This window comes from Barbatula barbatula (genome assembly GCF_947034865.1).
Source record: "Barbatula barbatula genome assembly, chromosome: 15".
Taxonomy (NCBI): domain Eukaryota; kingdom Metazoa; phylum Chordata; class Actinopteri; order Cypriniformes; family Nemacheilidae; genus Barbatula; species Barbatula barbatula.
Window position 1 is genome coordinate 12,160,397 of NC_136778.1, and position 21,309 is coordinate 12,181,705.

At 39.9% G+C, this 21,309-nt stretch overlaps 1 protein-coding gene across 2 annotated transcripts in view; it reads right to left on the reverse strand.

The window, feature by feature from the left end:
* Nucleotides 1-11,110, reverse strand: part of jag2b (jagged canonical Notch ligand 2b) — a 38,711-nt gene extending 27,601 nt beyond the window's left edge. Inside the window, exons 1-2 of one of the 2 annotated variants that reach the window (XM_079474749.1) lie at nt 10,876-11,100; nt 10,066-10,383 (exon numbers count right to left, since the gene is read on the reverse strand). In XM_079474749.1, coding sequence (XP_079330875.1) covers nt 10,066-10,383; nt 10,876-10,944 — 387 coding nt within the window. In that variant the 5' untranslated portion in view covers nt 10,945-11,100. Of the gene's footprint in view, nt 1-10,065; nt 10,384-10,875 lie in introns of both variants that reach the window. The other variant, XM_079474750.1, reaches the window with a different exon arrangement.
* Between the last annotated feature and the right edge of the window lie 10,199 nt (nt 11,111-21,309).

A 21,309-nucleotide genomic window follows, 5' to 3' on the forward strand; every position in this document is an offset into this window, starting at 1 on the left:
GCCTTATCTAAAGCAGTTGCCCTTCCTCAAGGACAGTGAGGCAATGAGACGGCAAAGACATGGCAAACTGAACCTGGTTTATGGAAAGGAGAATATAGAAAAATAGGTCTCTGTTCCCCTGTGACTTTGGTGAGGGTAGTTCATTGCGTCCTCATTGCTTTTGAGAAAGGAACTGTGAAGAGACACCTGCCATGAAGGTCCTCTCCACACCATCTCTGCCAACCGACATATAACCAGGAGTTCGTGTCTGCAGTTGTGCTTGGAGGCAAATGTACAAAAACATGTTTGTGAAAAAGATGTTCGGGAACAGTTAAATTCCAAATAATTTGCATCATAATGAAACACTGCATTCAAACGCATGCAAAACTCAGCTCTCAAAGAATCGACACACGTCCCACAAGTTCTGCCACAGACTTTGATTGATTGTCGTCAGGGGACCTGCAGCTCATTTATTCATTTCCCAGCAAGCAGAGGCAACATATAATCTTTATTAATCTCACGCGACAATCCGAACCTTTGACTGACAGAGATTTATGCTTAGATGGGGATGGAGAGGCTGTGAACATCACTGACCACAACCTTCAATTACCACAAAATGGGAGACACCCCCAGGTCAATTACAAACCGTCTGGAATATGGGACGGTTCCTGTTCATTCCTGTGAGTTAAAGAGCCAAGTGTCTACAAAAATTTGCAACACAAAATAAATGTTAGATGTTGAAATGAAATTCAAATCATAATATTCATTCCACAATTAACTAGATGGAAGTCAAATTGCAACAAACGCATCCAGCTTTTTACTGCCAGAAATGATAAATATGATGACGATAAATTATGAAAATTATAATGATAAATTATAAAGTAAATGGGCAATTCCGTGCAATTGTCAACCAAGTGAGGAGACGCTTAACAATTTTCATATCATTTTTTATTTTAAATAGTTTTAATTTCATTTTGCATAGTCAGATAATCCCTGCTTTCAACATTGTCACACCCATAACTGTACATATTCCTCAAAAATGGGCACATGAAATATAATAACGGTTTTATGTTCTATGAACGAGCAATCCCTTCTCCATTTGTTGGTATTAATGCTTCTGGTTTATGCATTTTAATTCACAGAAATCCCACAAAGTATGTCATCTCTCAGAAACTATGTCTGTTTTTGTCACATCCATAACACATGTTTATATCTCATTTGGAATAAAAAAACGTATGCATAGAGTCTGAATATGAGAAGAATATCAGTCTATCAACAGGATTTTGTCAAATATAAACATATGGTTCAAACCACGGATAACAAATACGTTCTCCGAGAGTGTATGTATCACATCCATGATGCAAAATGTCACATCCTTAACACTGAAATTTCCCCAATAATGGAACACATGTTATTCCATAGTGTACTTCTACATATGACAATCGAACCACAGTACAAATGCAGCCGCTGTGTTCTCCCTCAGGGTCCCTTAGCATAGGTCTGATCACAAATGAGAGCACTTTGTTCTCACCGGTGCAGTTAGATGTCAACCACCCAACCCAACATGACAAGGTCATGTTTGTGTCAACCGAGTCTAGACTTAGTCGACATAGGCTGTGGATTGTAGGGGGCGTTTGCCACGTCCAGTCACTTCGTATCACACCCTCGGTGGTGGGAAGAAAAGGCAGCTCTGTAATCAATCACTCACAAGAGAAAGGTGTCCTATTATCAATACATAGAGGTCTGACCATCTTGCCGACAGGGGGTGACCAGGTCATTTCATCTCTGCTCTTTGTCTCTTTCTTTAACTGTCAGCCCTGCATCTATCTTAAATTCTACACAATCCACAAATCCATTTTTTGTAGCAAGTGTCTGCTTTCTCACAAAAACAACAGCTCCCTGAAGACAATGACCTTGCAGTCCAATTAAAGATTGCCCCTCAGACCAGGGTAATGACAGTGGACCGGAGTGGGAAGGGGACGGGGCACTTCAAAGAACATGGCTAGCAAAATAGCTTTGCGACACTATGAGAATCTGGAGAAGTGGTGACATTTACCTTTAGGTCCCACCCTAGCCCAGCCCGTACAAAAGGATAATTCTTTGATTCTTGTTCAGGACATGAAATATGTAAAAAAGCATTGGCTTACATGAAAAGACAAAGGTATTTACAGAATTATGACATGTATTGTTTTTACTATCCGAGATGATGGTTCAGCTCATTCGTGTAATTGATATTGTCAATAATATAAGTAAATGAGAAATTGACATTTTCTGGAATGTGTAAAGTCACTCCCATAAACTTAAGTCAAGAACTCTACCTCAGATCACACCTGCCTTTTCCCCACTAGAATCAGAAATGCATCATCTACCATGTTTCTACAGACAAAGCCAGTGTCCTCTCCACACAAGTCTATATGACATGACTTGTTTCGACTCAATTCAATTGTGTTTTTCCGCCAGACTTCCAGACCACAAAAGCAGACAATAGCTTTGTTTAAGCTGCATTATGGCCCTGGGAAGACAGGAAGATGAAGCCTGACGTACATTCTGGGCCCTGGAGCCAGTAAACGATATTCTGTGCTCAGTCACCTCCCCTCTTTCAGCATATTCTCACACTAGTGTTGAGTTCTTACAGACACAATACTAAAGCTGCATCACTGACTACAATGCTTCTAGTTAAGCTTGCAAATCCATGAGACACCATCATCAATAAAGCAAGACGGACAGGAGTTTGTTTATGTCAGTGAGACTGAAAGGGTATCGGCTTGCAGGTGTAAGATGCGTATTTATGCTTATCGCTGCAAACTTGGCCAGTGTATGGCACGCTCAGGGTGAGTGTGTACATACACAGACTATTTAGCATTCGGCTGCTATGCCAACAAGATCATTAGCAATGACGATACAACAAACCCCTTCCCTCTATGTGCTAATTAAACTGGAAGGGACGGCTAGTGGGCACGCACGCACACCGTACATTCAGAAATGCAAGCAAAGGTGTCTACAAGCTCTCAATCATGCTGATAACAAGGTCTCCAAGATACATACTAGATTTAAGGAGATGTAAAGGGTACCGAAAAGATAACTTGTTCACAAAAAGTATGCTTGGATTCAGATAACCAGCAACAAATTCATGGCGAGATAAAGAAATGTCATATCCTTAAAATATAAAAACAAAGAATGAATGCCAGACATTACAGCTAAACACTTAAATTAGATTATAGATGTTAGAATAAGCAAACTTTTTATTTTACAATGAAACTAATCTAATAAACCTCTCAAGAGTGGTTTTAAAATAAAAGTCATTTTTGTTTAGTCTTCCTAGTTTAGGGATTTGTTAACACAAAGGAATCATTCAAACGCAATGAAAATGAATCAGGTTGAGAAATATTAATGTATTAAATGCTTCACCGGCAAAAGAATTTGATTACAATACAATGTATTTGCGATTTCTGGGACCAGATTAATTGATTTAGTATTTTTATCAAATAAATCCAATGCCTATTTTTCATGATTTATTGCGCCGTTTATCGTAAATACTTTATCAATGTGGGTCATTCTCTTTCTAAAAATCATATGCCCTCGTAATCTTTAGGTAAAATCTAAAAATGCACTTCCGTCCTGTAGTGACTATCCATCTTAGATGACGTATGTTAGACGGCTTGGGCAGAGCATCCGTTAACTCCTCCCCTTCAACTGTCAGTCTGCTGCCAGTTCCATTTCAAAACGCAACGACGGTTTTAACATCCAATCTTATCGCGGAGAAAGATGCAAGCCATGCCCACTATGTTTCCCATTCAATATTCGATTTCACTGCGTCAAAGTACGGTAGGAAAAACGATCGCAACTTCCAGTTCACGGGGACTTTGAAGCATTTGTAATCTTATGGTCGCTGAAAACACATACATATAAGATAAAGGCTTAATTACAAATAACTGTATATAGTTTTAATAAAAATTATTTGTATTTTATAACAAAACTCTTTCAAACTTCTAATTTTAATTCTATGAGAAGCACTCTTAATACAAATAAGGCAAAACACATCGATAACTACTATAAAGAGCTTTGATTATTCATACCGTCAAAATTTTAGAGACTGTTAAACTGCGGCGTTTGTAGAAACTGAAACTAGCATGGCTGCTTGGCAGCAACAGAAACAGGCTGTGTGGCTGGAAGCTGCCATATCCCAATGGGCACAACAGATCTACCAAAGACGTTGGCCTGAATCAATTCTCGTAGCTCCTTCCAACCAATGTATTACATGGTGGTCTGCTCATGCTTAATAACAAGGCTTCCAAAATGAATGTGTAACACATTAACCTTATCTGTGAAAGTATCTCATACTATTACACTAGCGTTATGACCCCAACATGGAATGACAATATTCCATAAACGGTTGGCGGGCATCCATTTGGCAAACGGCCCCCCGATTGCTACAGTGAATCGTCCATTTGACACCCTAGACTGCTAGCTCATCATCAAACCATCTGACAAGCCATTTGTCTATATGTCTGTCTTGTCCAGTTACAGCACTATGATGATTCCAGTGTCAGTATCTAGCTAAATGACAGAGACATTGTAGATTCAAAGTACGTTCACATGATGAAAAAAGTTTTCCTTTGCGTTTTTGAAAAGTTTCACGTACACATGACAGCGTTATCAAAACGATCTGGAATTAGTCGGATCTGGGAAAACGAATAAATACGCTTTATAATGCATGTCAGGCCAGTGGATGGCGCTGTTGCATTATAAAGAAACACTATGTGCCTGCCCACATACCCGGTTTTAGATAAAAGCTCTTTTAACAGACTTTGTCGGTGTGTATGTTTACAGTTTGTGCATATAGATACCATGACCAGGTAGTAGTGGTGCAGTCAATCAACTGTTTGCTGGAGAAATGATAAGTATGTCACACAGTACAAACATGCAGCATGGAGGGAGGCTGCCATTACTGTTTGGGGAATACTCACGCATGCCTAAAGACGCAATACGCATGCATATGCCATCATAGTTTTTGGAAAACGCCGCCTTTAGAGCTTAGCGATAATGCCGTAGTTTCCAAAAACACTGTTGTCGTGTAAATGAACAGCCAAAACGCATTACAAGTTTTCTTGTGTAAACAGCCTCTCAGCTAGGTCTCACTGAATAGTCCTAGTAGTGGTATAATCACTCTTGTGTGTCTGCAATTTTTAAACTAGCCAAGAATCCACCACATAGAAAATGCATGTAGCACATTTTGATTTGTTCTTTCTTAACCAATAACCAATGTTTATTGAACATTATAAGAATGCTGAATTAAGTTAGAACGGCCAAGTTAAACAACACATTAAAATTATATAACATACATCATAAATACATCTATTTGTAAAACAGAAGCATAAAAACAACAGAAAACAATAGAACATCACATTATGCAAAGTATCTCTTCCGCATGACGTTGTGCTTCAGTTAACAAAAGTGATGTATGGTGAGTAGCAAACCTTAATTTAAACGTATTATTGAAATCATTTTTCCAACCGTTTAACTGTTAGTATTAATCCAAATTATCACCATCGGTTAACAGTTAAGATGTTAATTATATTCATCCCTAATCTCCAGCCAACCCGTGATGTTAAGTTATTGCCACAATGACAGCATGCACTACAACTCCATTATAATCATTATCATTTTGAACAAGGTCAGAGGTCAAACGGGAATTAAACTTGCTGAGCGCTAATGCACTTTAATTACTGCAGCACACCTGCTCACAATTCATTAGCCCGCCAGCTCGTTCAGGACGATGAACATGCATTAGTTAAATACAATCACACACGCGACACATCCACGTATGCCAACATGGCAAAACAATCAGGCTCCCACTGAGCAAATTCTAAATCAACCGCTAAGAAGGAAAAAAACAACAGGGGCATGTAATAAGGGCCACAGATTCACGGGTGAAAGACTTGCACACACACCCTCAGAGTTCTTTAAAGTGCTGTTCACGGTCATTTGTGAATTATTGTCGAGGCAATGGAGGAACCCGGTGCCAGGGAGGTAGAGCATCATGGGTTGTGTTCTTGAAAACAATTAGTTGAACACTATAAAATAACAAAAGAAAATCCTCTCTCTCACACACACACACAAGTTTCTAGTGTTATTGGAAAGGGACCATTGGGGTTAAGCTCGCTAACTCCCACTTCTTTTCACTGAAAGGACCCATGTTTTCTGACCCTTCCCAGGGGAGACATAATTGTATTAGGCGGTGCAATTATATTGGCATTTATGTCCATGGCTGGTACATTTAACCTAATGGAAGCTCTCCCATTGGGCACCCAAGCATTCATCTATATTTTCCTTTTTGATGGCGATGCCTTATTTTCTCAACATTTCAATATAGACAGGCACATCTAGAAGCACTACAATACTGGGCCATGCTGTCTTGGGTACTCCGTTGAAGCACCAAACAAAAAAACTGTGCACCACGTGGGAGTGATGGAGTAGGAGGTGCCTGGTCTGCACACTTCACTAAGGTCCAAGCATAATCTCTTTTATCATATAACGTCTCAAGGAATACTTCCTTTTCACAATCAAATGTGTGATCAAAATTGTGAAGATTTAGGATGGAGATGAAGAAAGTATCTTAAAATCACATCATACAGCAGTAGGAGGTTGTTTCCTCTGGCACATCGGTTCCCCAATTTGCTCCATCCTCTCTTCTCCTAGAAATTCTGACTGCAGCATTGAGAAGAGGTAAAATTATGCTGTTTAAGGGTCTTTTCCTGTGAAATAAAGGGAAGTGGAACAAAAAGCTGTGCTTTGCCCAAAGTCACAAGAAAGAAAATGTTTATTGTGATGGCAAAAGGTATTTTAGGGTCAGGAAGAGACAGAGTCTCGCATCAAACTAGAGATTCCTTTTCCCCAACTTCCTGTTGAATCACCACAGCAGGTCTCTACTGAGAGGGAAAAATGAATACAAGCTCTTCCGGAAACATCACTGCAAATTGCATGTAATAGTACACTAAGTTGATTGGTTATTTGTATCTATTGTTCCCTTTTGATAGTAATGGGCCAGGAAGATTGATTAACCGTTTAACAACTAACTAAACTCCAAAAACATTTTGCCCTGCAATAAATTACATTTTAGCATTAATGGGAATGTCTGTAGAATAAAGGAAAAATGTACTGGTCATTTTCTGCCAGTACCTTATCCGTTTTGACAGTGTAGTTGACTATATATTTATTTTCATATTTGTAACTTTTTCTGTCGCTTAAATTCAATTAACACATGTTATAATCTTCTGATGCTAAACATCTGCAACACTGTATTTTAAAGCATGCTATTACTAAGCATGCTGTTTTTTGAGTACACTCCGGCTCAAAAAAAAAACTTCACCTAAATATGACGTTTTGTGCTTTCAAAATTAACATTAACATCACAGCGATTATCGCAAATAAAATACGATAAATCATGCAGCCCTGATAAATTATATTTGTATTTATATAGTTTGCACCAAATGCTTGCATTTAAATCTATTTCTCACCCTCAAAACACCACTACAAGGAAATTTAAGGTAAAAAAAAAACTTGTGATTTTCAAAAACATGTCTCGTGCATTCTGTTCGATTCAGTTGCGATGTTATAGCTGCTATTTGCATTCTCCGTTTTGCATGCAAATGGCATCTAGTTAGTCAGACAAACAACAGACTTGCCAATTGTAAAATATGTAGTTTCACACAACCCTGCTTCGTGGATTTGCTATGATTCTTTCAACACGATTTTACAGCAATTCCTAACAAACTGCTGCTCAATTTTAGGAGGTGGAAAATTACGTGACGGTTCCATAGGTTTGGGGTGGAACTTCTTTCCTTCTTTTTACTATTAACCATACGATTTTGTGCAATCGTCATCGAATGAATTCATTCGGAAGTACCACCTCGTAAAATAGTTAGCCTTTCCTGTGATATCAGTTTGGGTTCTTTCAGCTCCAAATTACACAACTAATACAGTCCCACCTACAACTTTGTGGCTTTCTCGCTACCCCATAAAAGCCGGCGTCAACAACAAAAGATGGACAGCGCTTACGTGAACATAGGCCTTGGGGGAGCAGCGATCTATAATCAGCCCCAATCAGCAGCCACCTGCTCTGATGCTGAACCGGACAATTACTGCTTTCTGTTGACCGGAGATGTAGCCAGCTGTGACTGGCTAATTACACAGTCAATAGTGTAATCAGTCGTGAGGCTCTAGCACTTCTTTCCCAGGTGAGACGGGAACGAGTGGCTCCACTGAAAGACCAGTCAAGGGGGAGGGGAACTCGGAGGGCAATAGATAATTGTTTACTAAAGGCCCATGTAACCGTCTCCTAGCAACTACCCGGCAAGCTCCCAATCAGGTGTGGCTGACGTTGCCGTTTAGCCTTGAAGTGTAGTGGTCCTCCACTCTGACAGACGGTTACAGCTGCCGTCTCCATCGTCGACATTCTCTGCTCACCGGTGGGCTCTCTCGTGTGGTTACTTTCTGTCACCCGCTTGTGCAGTGGAGCTGGCCATTGACAGACATTAAACTGTAACGCAAAGCTCCATTACACAACTGCTGGGAACAGGTGAGAATCTTAACCCACTGGCTCTGTTAGCCAGTTTGAAGAATTGAGCTTGGGCATCCTTATGGCAAAAACGGAATCCATTCCAGTTGTAAACTTCAGAGGAAACTCTGAATTCAAGAAACAAATCAGACAAGAAGTAAATAAATAACCCCTCCGACAGGTGGCGGACTCCATTCGCAAGACTGGGTGAGGTGCTAGATATCTTTTTACAATAATCCCCAGATGAGGTTTCACTGGACAAAGATCAAACATGACCGGATGCAGGAAGAGATTCCTCCGGCAATTTCATTAGCTTCCACGGGACGCTCGACTACTGCAAACACAGCACGCATTCGAAATTCAAACTCAATCCGAGGCTTACAGAGGGCATGCCGATCCCTCAGGTCTAAAGCCACAAATCACATGAGTAAGTTATATATGGACACGTCCAAGTGGGATTTGAGGCAGTGGGGCAGAAGAGAGAGCAGGTGGACCGTTTAAGCTGACTTTGATAAAACCGACCCAAGAGGGTCAGTGTGATAGCAGGTTGCACATTAACTTAAACGGTTGTGTGTTGTCGTACGTGTGTTTGTGTGGGTGCCGGGGGGGTTTAAAGGAAAGGTGTTTAATTGCTATAGGAGGGCTGTTTATGGGGTGTGCCGTTTAACACAGGTGAGCGAGCCGCAGCTGACACTGGGCTGCAGTCCAAAACAGACAGTCAATGCTATGCCAAATCTTTCTTTTTTTTGCACGTGTAACACTGAAGTGCATGAAACATTGCAGAGATGCGCAACCTGATAGGAGCTTCGGTAACGTGCAGGTGTGTGTTGAGACACTTGATAATAGTTTCAGACACTAAAACAACTAGTATGCGGTGCGGCACTAGTTTACCCATTTGAAAATTGACCATGGTTTAACTAAACTAACATGTTTTTAGATCATAGTAACCACAAATCTACTAGTCATTACCATTACAATAACCATTACTTGCTGTAATACTAAGGCATTCGAAATTTACTTATACTAAAGGCAGTCCTTTTATTATAATACTATAAAACAATAACAACTGAAATAAAAAGCTAAAACTAATCGATGGCTGCCAGAAATGATCTATTTTTCAATAACAAGAATCTACTGGTAGGGAGCAAATTCATACAAATCAGTAACAACCTATAAAACACGTGCTGCGTTTCCCTGCCTAGTGAGCTTCCTACCCAGACAGCACTCTACGAAGGCAGCAATCGATCAGTCACTATGTTTGGAGATACAGCCAGAAAGCTGCAGCGCAAACTGGGATGTGTATGTGCGTCACCTCAAATGCACCTTCACAGGAGTCAAAAAGATCGTCTACACGCGCATCTCCCGCGAGTCAACGGGTAGCATACGGGTTTTTATCACTTCAACTCATCGCATGGCCCCAAAAAGAACACTTCGTTGAGACACGACCCGCGCGTAAAACCATGTCATCACCGTAACACTACACACTGACAGCTCAACGCAACGGCTCAGAAAAGAAGACGCGCACTTACCGTCCAGGCGAACTGAAAGGGGATGACGATCTTTCCCGCGTCGCTGATCTTGTTGGGGTTCTTGGCATTTCTAAACGAAAATATATTTCCACCGAGAACGTCGGTAGATCCAGAACCAAAGGTGCACTGCCCGGTTGTGGTGACTTCGGATTGGTACTCCTTCAGACATACTTTAAAGTAAGTATCGCATTCGTCCCGCACGCAGCGCTGGTCTTGAGAGTTCCGAGTGCCGTCGCAACATTCCCCGTCCCACAACTCGCCGTTCACATTTTCGACAGCAATCAGCTGCAGCTCAAAATAGCCAGAGGACTGGGACACCTAAAAATAACATTAGAATAAAAAATAAACAGGGAGCCCATAGTGCTGGTTAACACAAAAAATGCGTTGCAGACCGACCCCGAACGCAAGGTAAGACGCAACGTTATTTCAGATTGCGCGTTGAACAAGCCGGGCTCACATTTTCGTGCAATTTAATATCAGTCAGGTAACGGTGCACGTTTGCCTACTACCTGTAATGCTTAAGAACATCAGAATCGTGCGTATTAAAACGTTTTTATCAAACGCAAATGTCACGAGATCGCGTTTTAAGTTAAAATCTGGCACATCTCCTGACAGTCCAATTGCACGAGCACATGTGTCTTACAGCTGACGGCTGCGTAACAATTCAAATATCGATCACTTGGAGCAGATTTGCGCTCTCGCCGTAAACACTTCTCAAATCGCCTCCCCGCGCCCGTCAACTTTTCACCGCCGGTCACTCCGATGACAATGAAATCAGCCCGCGATACTAGAAACAATCGGCGCTCTCACCTTCGTCCATGTCGTTAACAGCAGGCACGCTATCCGGAGCAAATTCCTAATCCCGATACAAGTCCACATGCCTCTGATTTAATCGTTATGAATAAAAGAGACGAGAGGTGGAAAACGGCCGTTGACCGGCGACAGGATCCTGCGCTCCTGACATGCAAAAATTCACTAGCGTGGTGATGGTCTGTGCTTATACTCTCACTCCCTCCGTCAGATCACTTCACGGCGAATGATATGTTTCACGGCGACGCACGCCTGAGGAGATCTCGTGATTGACGGTCGAACGGACCAATCGCGAAGCGCGCGTTCAGATTTGTGACCAACGCCGCTCCGGGGCGGATTCTGCCAAACTTACGCTGACACCCTGCGAAAGGTGCAATGTTTCACCATCAATATTAAGACACGTTCTTTAATTGCCTTTTAAGAATTGCTTGATAAAGAAAATGCGTTTTATAGGAGCGGGTGCTCTTGTGTAATCGAAAACAGACCAATTTTGTAGGCTACGCGTAGATAGCACACAATGTGAGATATTATCCCGTGAATAGTTGAACAATAGACCGGGTGCGTACAAAATAAAGAGAGAAAACGATACAAATATGCTGAATGTTTGGTTGATATGTGGACGACTAATGTAATGAAGTAGGATGAGCTGTCTATCTACACTGCGGTCTAACGTGCTGGTGCGTGCTCGGCTTGCGATTGTGATTTGCGCAGGTGAGAGCGCCCTCTACTGTACAGTTGTGCATTAACCTGTATAAACGGTGGACACACGTACAAAAATAATTATGTGGAGTATAATTTTACTGATTTTAAATTCAATTGGAAAATTCGCTTGGTTATGTAACCTTAGGTACCTGTTTATGTGCATTTTCTTCGGAGATGTTTCTGGCTGCATTTGTATTCCTGTATATGTGAGTTTTAAAGCTGTTTGGTGTTAAAGGAGAAATGTCTATGGTCTCTGATTTACCTACAATACCCGACACCCTCTCACCTTGTCGCTAGTCACAACATAAACATGATGCAATGATAATATAGGCGGCAAATGGAATATTTGGCACTTTGTAACAGCTGGGTGCAAATGGCTGGGAGAACTCGGTGAAGGTAGAAGAAGAAAGTGTGGGTGGGAAATAATGGATTTGTGGTGAAGAGGATGGGGGAAGGGGGAGTGGTGTACTGACGGACAGGGATGCTGGCAGCGCTGGTTTGGTAGTGCTGGTGACAGCTGTAGGCGTGCCTTGGTTGCCTCCCTCATTCATATTTCATTAGTTTTCCTTGGAGGCCTCGCATATAAACCTATAGCCGACACATTGATTCTCTGTAATCACGAATCATGGCCTTGACCCACTTTAATGTCTTTCCACGATTTGTTAGTTGCTCGCTTCCTCCCATCACCTTGGGCAAAATAACGAATCCCCTGCTAACAAGATAAAAGCTTATGCTTAGTGACAGCATGATTCAGCCAAGTGGAGACAGAATATTAGGACATAAAACAAACAACTTCTTCACATGCTGACAGGTTATAAATCAATTGTGATGTTGCTTTTTGTATTACTACGCTCGGTTCTCTCGGCCCTATATTTGATGCATGACCTTATTGCAGAAGCTTGTTTCCATAGCGATAGGCTTTCGATTTTACTGTAAAGCAAGCAGAGGAAATTAAATGTGATATAAAGAGATTTCCCAAAGGTGAGAAATAATTGATGGAAAAATCATACGTCACACAGACATATGTCTGCTGGATGCTGTTTTCTGTGTCAGAACAGCATCTTTACTCTTCTTTTACGGGTATGGATAATCCATTGGATTAGTTAGAGTTTATCGCTTTAATACTGTACATTATGGACCAGATGTTTCTTTTGCAGTGAAAAAAAAGGTTCATCAAAAGAACCATATCTTTTTTCTTTTTTACTATAGTCTAAAGAACTATTTTCCATTTCAAACAACCTTTTTGTAAACAGAAAGTTTCTTTAAGGAAAAGCTTTTTATTTTCTTTAAGAAGATGGTTCATCAAGCACCTTTTTTAAATGAAGGCATTTGATATCTCAAATATTTCCATAAAATTTGCATTGCAGTTACAGAATACATTACAGTTAGAGAATGATAATTGTTCTTTTTGAAGCGGAAAATGTTGCAGTCTATTAAAATACGTACATTTAACAGTGACTGCATTTGTAAAATATTTTATGGATGCCTGGAGCAGTTCTAAAACAGCTTTAAGCGTTTAAGCAAGAAATGCAGGAAAGTACAGGTTTCCTACAAATTTGCTCCTACCGGTCTGATAACCTGAAGCATTTACTCACTCAAAAATAACATATACAAAGCATAATTTCTTAAAAAACGTTTTCACAGATGTTTAAACTGACCATGAAGATTTTATGTGTTTGTTTTAACCCATGTCAAACAAACACTGTTGTCCAAATAATGTCACCATCAAGAACAAATGGGCTTCGACGGGACATTACAGTGGAATGGCGGCCAAGACAAATTCACATGTCAAAAATGAGATTGATAACAACATCTATAACAACATCCATTTATCTAAAACAGCCACTTTAAATCCTCCTATATTTTTTGCCGAATGAAAGCGAGAATGAGGGGGCATTGGTTGTGTTGAATGGAATCTCACTCTTCATGTTTTAAAAAAACGATGCTAATAGTGAAGCCGTTGGCCTCATTCATGTAGACGTGATGGACAACTTTAGTCGTGTAACGTGTCACATTACATAATAAGAATGGCTCTTTGTTATGCGATTACAAAACGTGTCCTCATTTGTGACAACATTAAGTTACTAATTATAGTGCAAGAAATATATAACATGTATTGGATTTACTGTACGCGTGTAAATTGTTTATCTATGAGGTCACACCCCTGTCAAGCACCCTGCGACCTCTTGCATGGTAAAGGTTGTGTGCATATTTGCAGTGATGCAGAACATGAGGGCATCCGACACCTGAGAGTGCTGTGACTCCCTAAACCCTGATCACTGATCTCAGATCAATCTTCTTATCTCAGGAAACATGACTTCCTCCTCTATACGAGAGCAATGGATACATTTTCTGTCTTTGCTCATCTTCCGTCAGTGTGTGTGTGTGTGTGTGAACTCTGATGTAAAAATATATGCAAAAATTAGGTGAAGCGAAGATTTTTGATGCGCCAAGAAAACAATGCTTCAGAGATGACTCACAATAACAAATGGATTATCAGAACAATAGGTTGTTGTTAGTTTTCAAAGAATAAGCATGTCAAGTGTACAAACTTCTTGTGGTTGGCTTTAAGAATGCATGGCACACCTCTAGCCGATTCGGTAATCTTTAATTAGACTGGAACCAATTAATGTTGATCTAACGCTTCGATTGAATTGAGACCGAACTAAAATAAACCACACACCTTTGGCTCAGATTCTTTGATGAGATCGCAATAGTTGCAGAAAGTCTGCACCTGTGTGCAGATTTTGTCAGAGGATATCAAAACATGTTTGACATTTTGAGTCGATTTTGAAAACATAGCACAACTATGACAGGTCACGACAGTCCATTCCACAACAACAACTAGAGAGTCCATTCCAAAAACAACCTGCACATCCATATTTCTTTCATCAGAGATTTGTCTTTCTCTGCGAGTTGGTTGTGATCAGAAAGATCTGGTACGGTGTGTGATATTCAGTCACTTTTAGTGTACTGTACTGTAGATTCCCAGTTTATCTCTGTCTCTCTTTACCAAGTCGCCAAGTGTCATTTTTTAAAGATATGTAGTGCATTCCAGCCTTAACTTGTCAAACATGTCAAACTTTAATACGCCCACCCATTAAAATTGAATTGAGAGAGACTAACCAAATGATGGACAGACAGACAGATTATATAATTGTGTGTGTAACATTCTATATAAAAATGGTGTGACCGGTTTCGTGTTCCTTCTGTACATACTAATGGACATGATGTAGTTGCACATTTAATTCACGCTGGGCGGGTTTCATAAAATACAGCAGTGATTATTGATCACTTATGTTAAAAATATTACACTCCACTTGAAAATGTGCATTATGAAGAGACTCTTCACCCTCAATTCTTACAGCTCTCTGAAGAGGGCAACGTGCAGGGACATGCTTTTGCCATTCGTGTCAAAGACACAATACATCTGAGCTGTGAGTTGAGTGAGGATTCTTTTATGGACACATTCATTGAAGTGGGCAAGCATGCCCCTTATTTGCATCCTTTTAAAATGTTGAACAAGCCATCCTCTGTCCTCCAGTCTATTCATTTTTATTGATCATATTTTATGTGTGTTTTTGTACAGTTGTAAACAACACGTTTGTGAGACAGTGCGGATGAAATTATATAATGACTCTTCAAAGCCACATAATCATGCAAAAAAGCATTTTCAGTCTTGTCGATTTTATACAAGAAAAATGAAATCCAGCGTCACCCTCCACTTGAAAACGTATTTTGGTTATATTTGGGCCAGAGAGGACCAGGATGTCCGTCCTGTTTATGACATCACAAACTGGTCTGAAGTGGCTCAGGAACCTCATGAGGGCTGACCATATCAAACTCCACATGCTTCGACTGCCCAAAAACAGCTACATTGACTCATCCAGGATATCCTACAACAGAGTGGGAATGGTGACTCCCCTGTTTGCTTGTTTTTATTCTGGTTCATTCCAACTGCACATCCTTCCACTGGTTCACAGAGGGTTCATAGGGTACATTGCGAATCCTGGGGATTCAAAACTCCTTTGCTCTGTTTTACTATCTCCACAGAAAAAGAAGAAGGAAACTTTGAAGGAGTTAGCACAGCAGGGGAGTCGAGTCAATGAAGCCTCATAAATATCTACAATGTCTGCTGATAAGCAGCGAGGACCTTGTGTTCTCACAGCCAGTTCTTTGCATCACTCTTAATAAAACCGTTGGTTCATTCCTGTCACCCAAAAGGCACCTGAAAGGGATCTTGTCACGAACTGCAATGTTCAGGATGTGACTGATGTTGGGCTCTGAAATAATGATAGAAAATGAGATGGATAGATGGCCGCATGTAGTAACTTACTATAATGACGTATGCTCATATCGCCGCTGATCTTCCAAGTCCAAATTTGCTCTTTTTCAGGAAATGTGAAAAACTGTAGTTTTTAAACGATTAAATACTGTGCTGTTGACAAGCAGTTTTTAATATATTTTATTGGCAAAGGTATTTGCAAAGACTAGTGACAATAAAGGGAATTCCAGTTAAAAATCTAAACAAAAAAGCTAATTCAGTTATTTGTTTCTACTAGACATTTTGTATTTTCAGGAGAATAACAAGGGGATCTACTGCCAAAAGGGGTTAAATGATGTTGAGATGTCGTTACGTCATGATGTCGCTAAACTGTGTGATTGCAAGGAAAATTGTAACACCATGTGTACATCGGCCGCTACAAGTGCATCCAGTGTGGACACAATTTTAAATGATGATGGATGCTAATGCGTTATATTGTCTTTTGTCTCGCCGCGTCCGCCGGTGTAAGGTAGGAAACACAAGACAGATGTTTTTATTTTTAAATAGGACTATTTTACGAGGTGGCAAATTCGAGATGTCAATAGTACAAAATCAATTTAAGAAAAAAGCATCAATAAGCACTCCCTAAACCTTACCACCAATGGCACACAAGTAGAAACATACAAACTGAGATTCATACGAATTAGCCATCACATGGCTGCAATGAGATTGAAACATAATTGCTCTTCAGATTAATATTAGATTTTGGAAAATTTGTGACATTGATTATGATCATTTTTTATATGAAACATGGCTGGTCAGTACAAATGTACAAAGCTTACTTAACCTAAAAGATAAAGAAACTCATGCCATAAATGTATAACGTCCCCATCCGAGAGATTCTTTCACAGAGATCGGCTCGGAGATCTCTAGTACTGCACCACCGATGAACCAAGACGACGACACCTGTTGACCACGCAAATTTTTTTGACCATCAATTCCAGGGCAAAGGATCCCAGGACATTGAGTGGTCAGCCCTATCCAGTTTCTCTGCCCCTGTGTGCACACCAGTCCTCATTAGCATACAGATGGACAGTGTGCTGGAATCATATTGTGTATCCCCCTCTCCTTTGTTTGCCAGTCATAACTCCAGAGGTGGGCACAATGCTCGCTGCTCTTCAAAGGACTGGTCACACCTGGGAGTGTTCTGAGAAAGGGAGTAGGTACCCATAGCCAGCCGCACAGATGGCCTCTCGCGACAAAGCACAATGGCCGAACTGCATGAGGTCTGTGTGTCGGATTACACGTAGAAGTGCTCGGCAAAACTCCTGAACGGATTTGGAAGCTGTGACGCTTGAGAAGAAGTCATTACTATTTCATTACCAGCAATGACATACTGTAGTGGAAACATTACATTGTGCAAGATGCAGTAGAGGTGCCCTGCACACATACGCGCATTTAGAGATGACCGGCTGTGTATGTACATACATGGCACATTTTTTATTTGCTTTTCTCTGGATCGAGACAAACGCAATGAGTAAAAGTTTGGAAGACTGAATAGAAGATGCAATGAAGCTTGGCAGATGCTCCAAAAGTGCCGGAGAGGAGGACTCATTGAACAAAACCCTGAGGGGGTGTTTCATGACCTGTTGCCATCTCGTTCCCTGGCAACAAATTCTTCTAGAACAGGACAGAATTTCCGTAGAATGCTGTAGGTGGGTTGGAAATCAAGTCACGATTCATAAAAACCCGCCCCTTTCAAGAAACAACGTCTTCAGGTGTGGAACGATAACATCTTGCACGCACCCCTGTTCAGCATGTTGAGAGCATTACGCATACTCATATAAATGTTATATACTTGTACTTACAGGGAAACATTTAAAATACTTGAGGGATACACAAGCACCCCAGTGTGGGGGATCTGTAGCCAGAGGTGGTGAAAATGGAAGCCCTTATCTGTAACACAAACCCACAAGATGATCATGAGAAGTTGGTGTAGCCCGAGAGAAAGAAAACACACAGTTTCTTTCGAATTATGCACATATGTAAAATTCTGAGAACCCTGCCCCGAGGGTATAAATGCAATTCACTAGAAAGTGAAAGCAAGAATCTGGTCTCAGCAGGACAATTTGGACAATAACTACATGGCTTCAAAAACAGAATTAAAAGAGCAGTCTGATTCACATATGCACAGAAATTATAATGACAGTCTGCTTGAAAAATGATGGATCGTGCAAGGAGAGTCAATATTCAGAATTCACGCTACAGGCTACATGTTTAAGAGCAATCCCCTGAGACCTATAGTCTGGCGGTACATAGATTCAAAACATTTGGGTTTGACGGCTCACGCCGACTTAAATGGTAAAATGCAATCATCTGCGCATTCTTCAACAAACTGCATACTTTTCAACTTCTGTGTGCATTTGTAACAATCAGCCATCTTTTTACTCATGATCGAGCATGAAATATCACACTTAATGAAAAGATACAAAGAAATACATTGTCAAAATTATAAAACACAAAGGGATTGTTCTCCCAAAAATGAAGATTCTTTAATAGTTTTTTATGACTATCTTTTATCTTCAGAACAAAAGATAATTTAAAGACTGTTGGTAACTGAACAACATTGGTCCCCGTACAAAAGCCAGTTTCTCATTATTCTCAATATCTTGTTTTGTCATATTCAGGTTGAGCGACTTGAGGGTGAATAAATGATGACAAATTTATTTGGGTGTTTCTTTTTGTTTTTTAACTATGAAATATCGTATTAAATATAATCATTTTTAAAATACAATAATTGTCAACCTTTTTGACTCCAAGGCGTTTTCGACAATATTGGAAGGCCCCCCTCCTGCTCGCAAAAACATTTTCTTTTAAAAATTAACTAGAAAAGTTAATATTCAAATGGACGAATAATAAGAAATATATATTATTTTGTATTTCAATGCGCATGTTTTCTAATCTTATCATCCCGAGGCCCCCATGAAAGTAAGCTGGCCCCCCCTGTTGAGAACAACTGATATAATATTGTACACTGTAAAACTGTCATTTTAATTTACAGATTAACAGTAAAGAAATTACAAGACATGCGTAAAATAACATTGAAAACCTGTAATTTTACACGATGACAAAATTGTTAACCTCACCTTTTGTACAGGATTTTTCTACAGTGCAACAAAAATGTTTCAGCTCACATTATTTGACATTAAATGTTCCACAGTGAATTTCAAAGGTGATGCATGCGTTACTGTGACACGTGTGATAGCAACTGACCATTTCTTAAGCACTGTAAAGAAGTTAAAAGGACATATTGCATATGTGATATAAAGTGTCTACGAGGCGTTACCCGCCCTCGAACCCAAAACAGAAAACAACAGGTCTTAATTATTCACCTTTCTGCCTGGCGTGACAAAGCTCCCAGTGGATGTCTGGGTATTCCCCACGGAGGTACAGCTTTGTCAAACCACACTCCAAATCAGCCTGCTTGCTGCTTGGCTTCTAGCTTTTATCATTTTGCTGGCTAGCAGTCAGAATGCACATTAAAGGGAGTTGGTAGTTCACATCAAGATGGGACAAGTTCACATAAACATGTACAACAACCATTAATGCATAAAGCTCATATTATCTAAAGTGAATCTTATCGGCCGTGCTTGGTGTGCGGAGCAGGATGGGGGAGTGATGACAGATCTTGACTTCAGGGAAATGGAAATGCCCTTTCCTTCAGAGGGAAAGATCGGAAACCTGCACGAAATGAAGAAACTGCCGCTCAGCATGAGGTGAAACGCTAACTTCATCTCCTCCTCATCAAGTACATTTTGTTGTTACATTTTGATTTATGGACCATTGACAGTTAGGAATAACAATAAGAGATGAGATAACTTTAAGGCACCCCGTATATTGGGAAATAAAAGTAGGTTTATGTGAGGAAATATAGGTTTCTAACGGTTTCGTAATGAAAAGTGGGAATCATGGTGCACGAAAACTGGAAAATAATGCGTCAGATTTAAAATAAAAGCTGTAACAGTTTACAATAAGGTTTCATTCATTTAAATTAGTAAATGCATTATCACCTAAATATATATTTATATAATTATCTATGGTGTAAATACACACAGTTGTTTATGATTTGTTTATTTGATTTGAGATTAGTAAATGTTGAAGTGAACATAAGATTAATAAATGCTGTAGCCACAGTATTGTTCATTCCTGATTGAATGTTATAATGTTAACAAATGCAACTTTAAAGTGTTAAGAAAAAAGCAGTGTCAATTTAACAGAGGTAACATTTATTTGCAACTTGTTAAATTAGCATTTGTGTCTATCAGCTATGCTTATTAAATACACATTATTATATCAGAATTGGAATTAAAAGGTTATTTTCAGTTTTTAACGCAAACTGCTAACTTCTATGTTCATTCCCAAATGTGGACCTCAATGCAAAGACACAATCCTAGTGACAAATAAAGGTAAGTTTTCTAATTTGATAATGAGATCCAAATACAAATTCTGTCATCTTCTATTCACACTCATATCATTCAAAAACTGTACATGACTCTTTCTTCTGGTACACAAAAGAAGATATTTTGAGAAATGTCTCAATTGAGGTTAATGGGGTACAATGTTGTTTGGTTACCAGCGTTCTTCAAAATATATTTTTTGTGTTCTGCATGTGAAAAAAATCATACAGGTTTGAAAGGACAAGAGGGTGAGTAAAGCATTGGATCATTTTGACTCTTGGATGAACTACGTGCAGCTATAAAAACATCATTAATGTCATAACATTCAATACACAGCAGTTATTCGAAGTCTATATTTTATATTATAATGACAACGTTGTGTCAGTTTTAAAGTGCAAGTCCACACATATACTGAGCTTTTCCAAATTCCAGTTCCCAACTCCCACATCATTTTGTCAAAATTGCACAAAACTACACAATACATACTGACACAGATTTAAACTGCCAGCCTCAAGATAGCTACCCATCGGAAACGTTTGCGCAAAACAAAACCCAAAACAGCATTCTGCGCCTGACAAAACCAGAGCAAATTACGGGTTGGCGCAAAACACGAAGCAACAGTGTCTCCCACTGTCTTTATTTTACAGTGGTCTCTCTCTGGAAACAAAACCGATGCCAGGCCCCCCAAAAAACAAACATCTGGAATACTCAAGCCAATGAATACAGATCTACTATTCTGGTCCCGCCAGCACCATATTAACTTCTTTGACTCACTATGAAACAACCGTAGCATCTTTAGAAGATACGTTTGCTTCAGTCTATTACACCAAACTACAAGAAAGGCCCCAAGCAGACTCCGTACTCAGTCGGAACAGCCGACAATTGAGCAATTGTTTTGTATCGATTATGAATTCAGTGTACGTACAATTCACAAAGCTTTTCTAGGTCATCTGAACAAAGCTCAGAGTAAATCAAGCTAAAGCGAACTCGCTGCATCTTCTCCTTGACTCT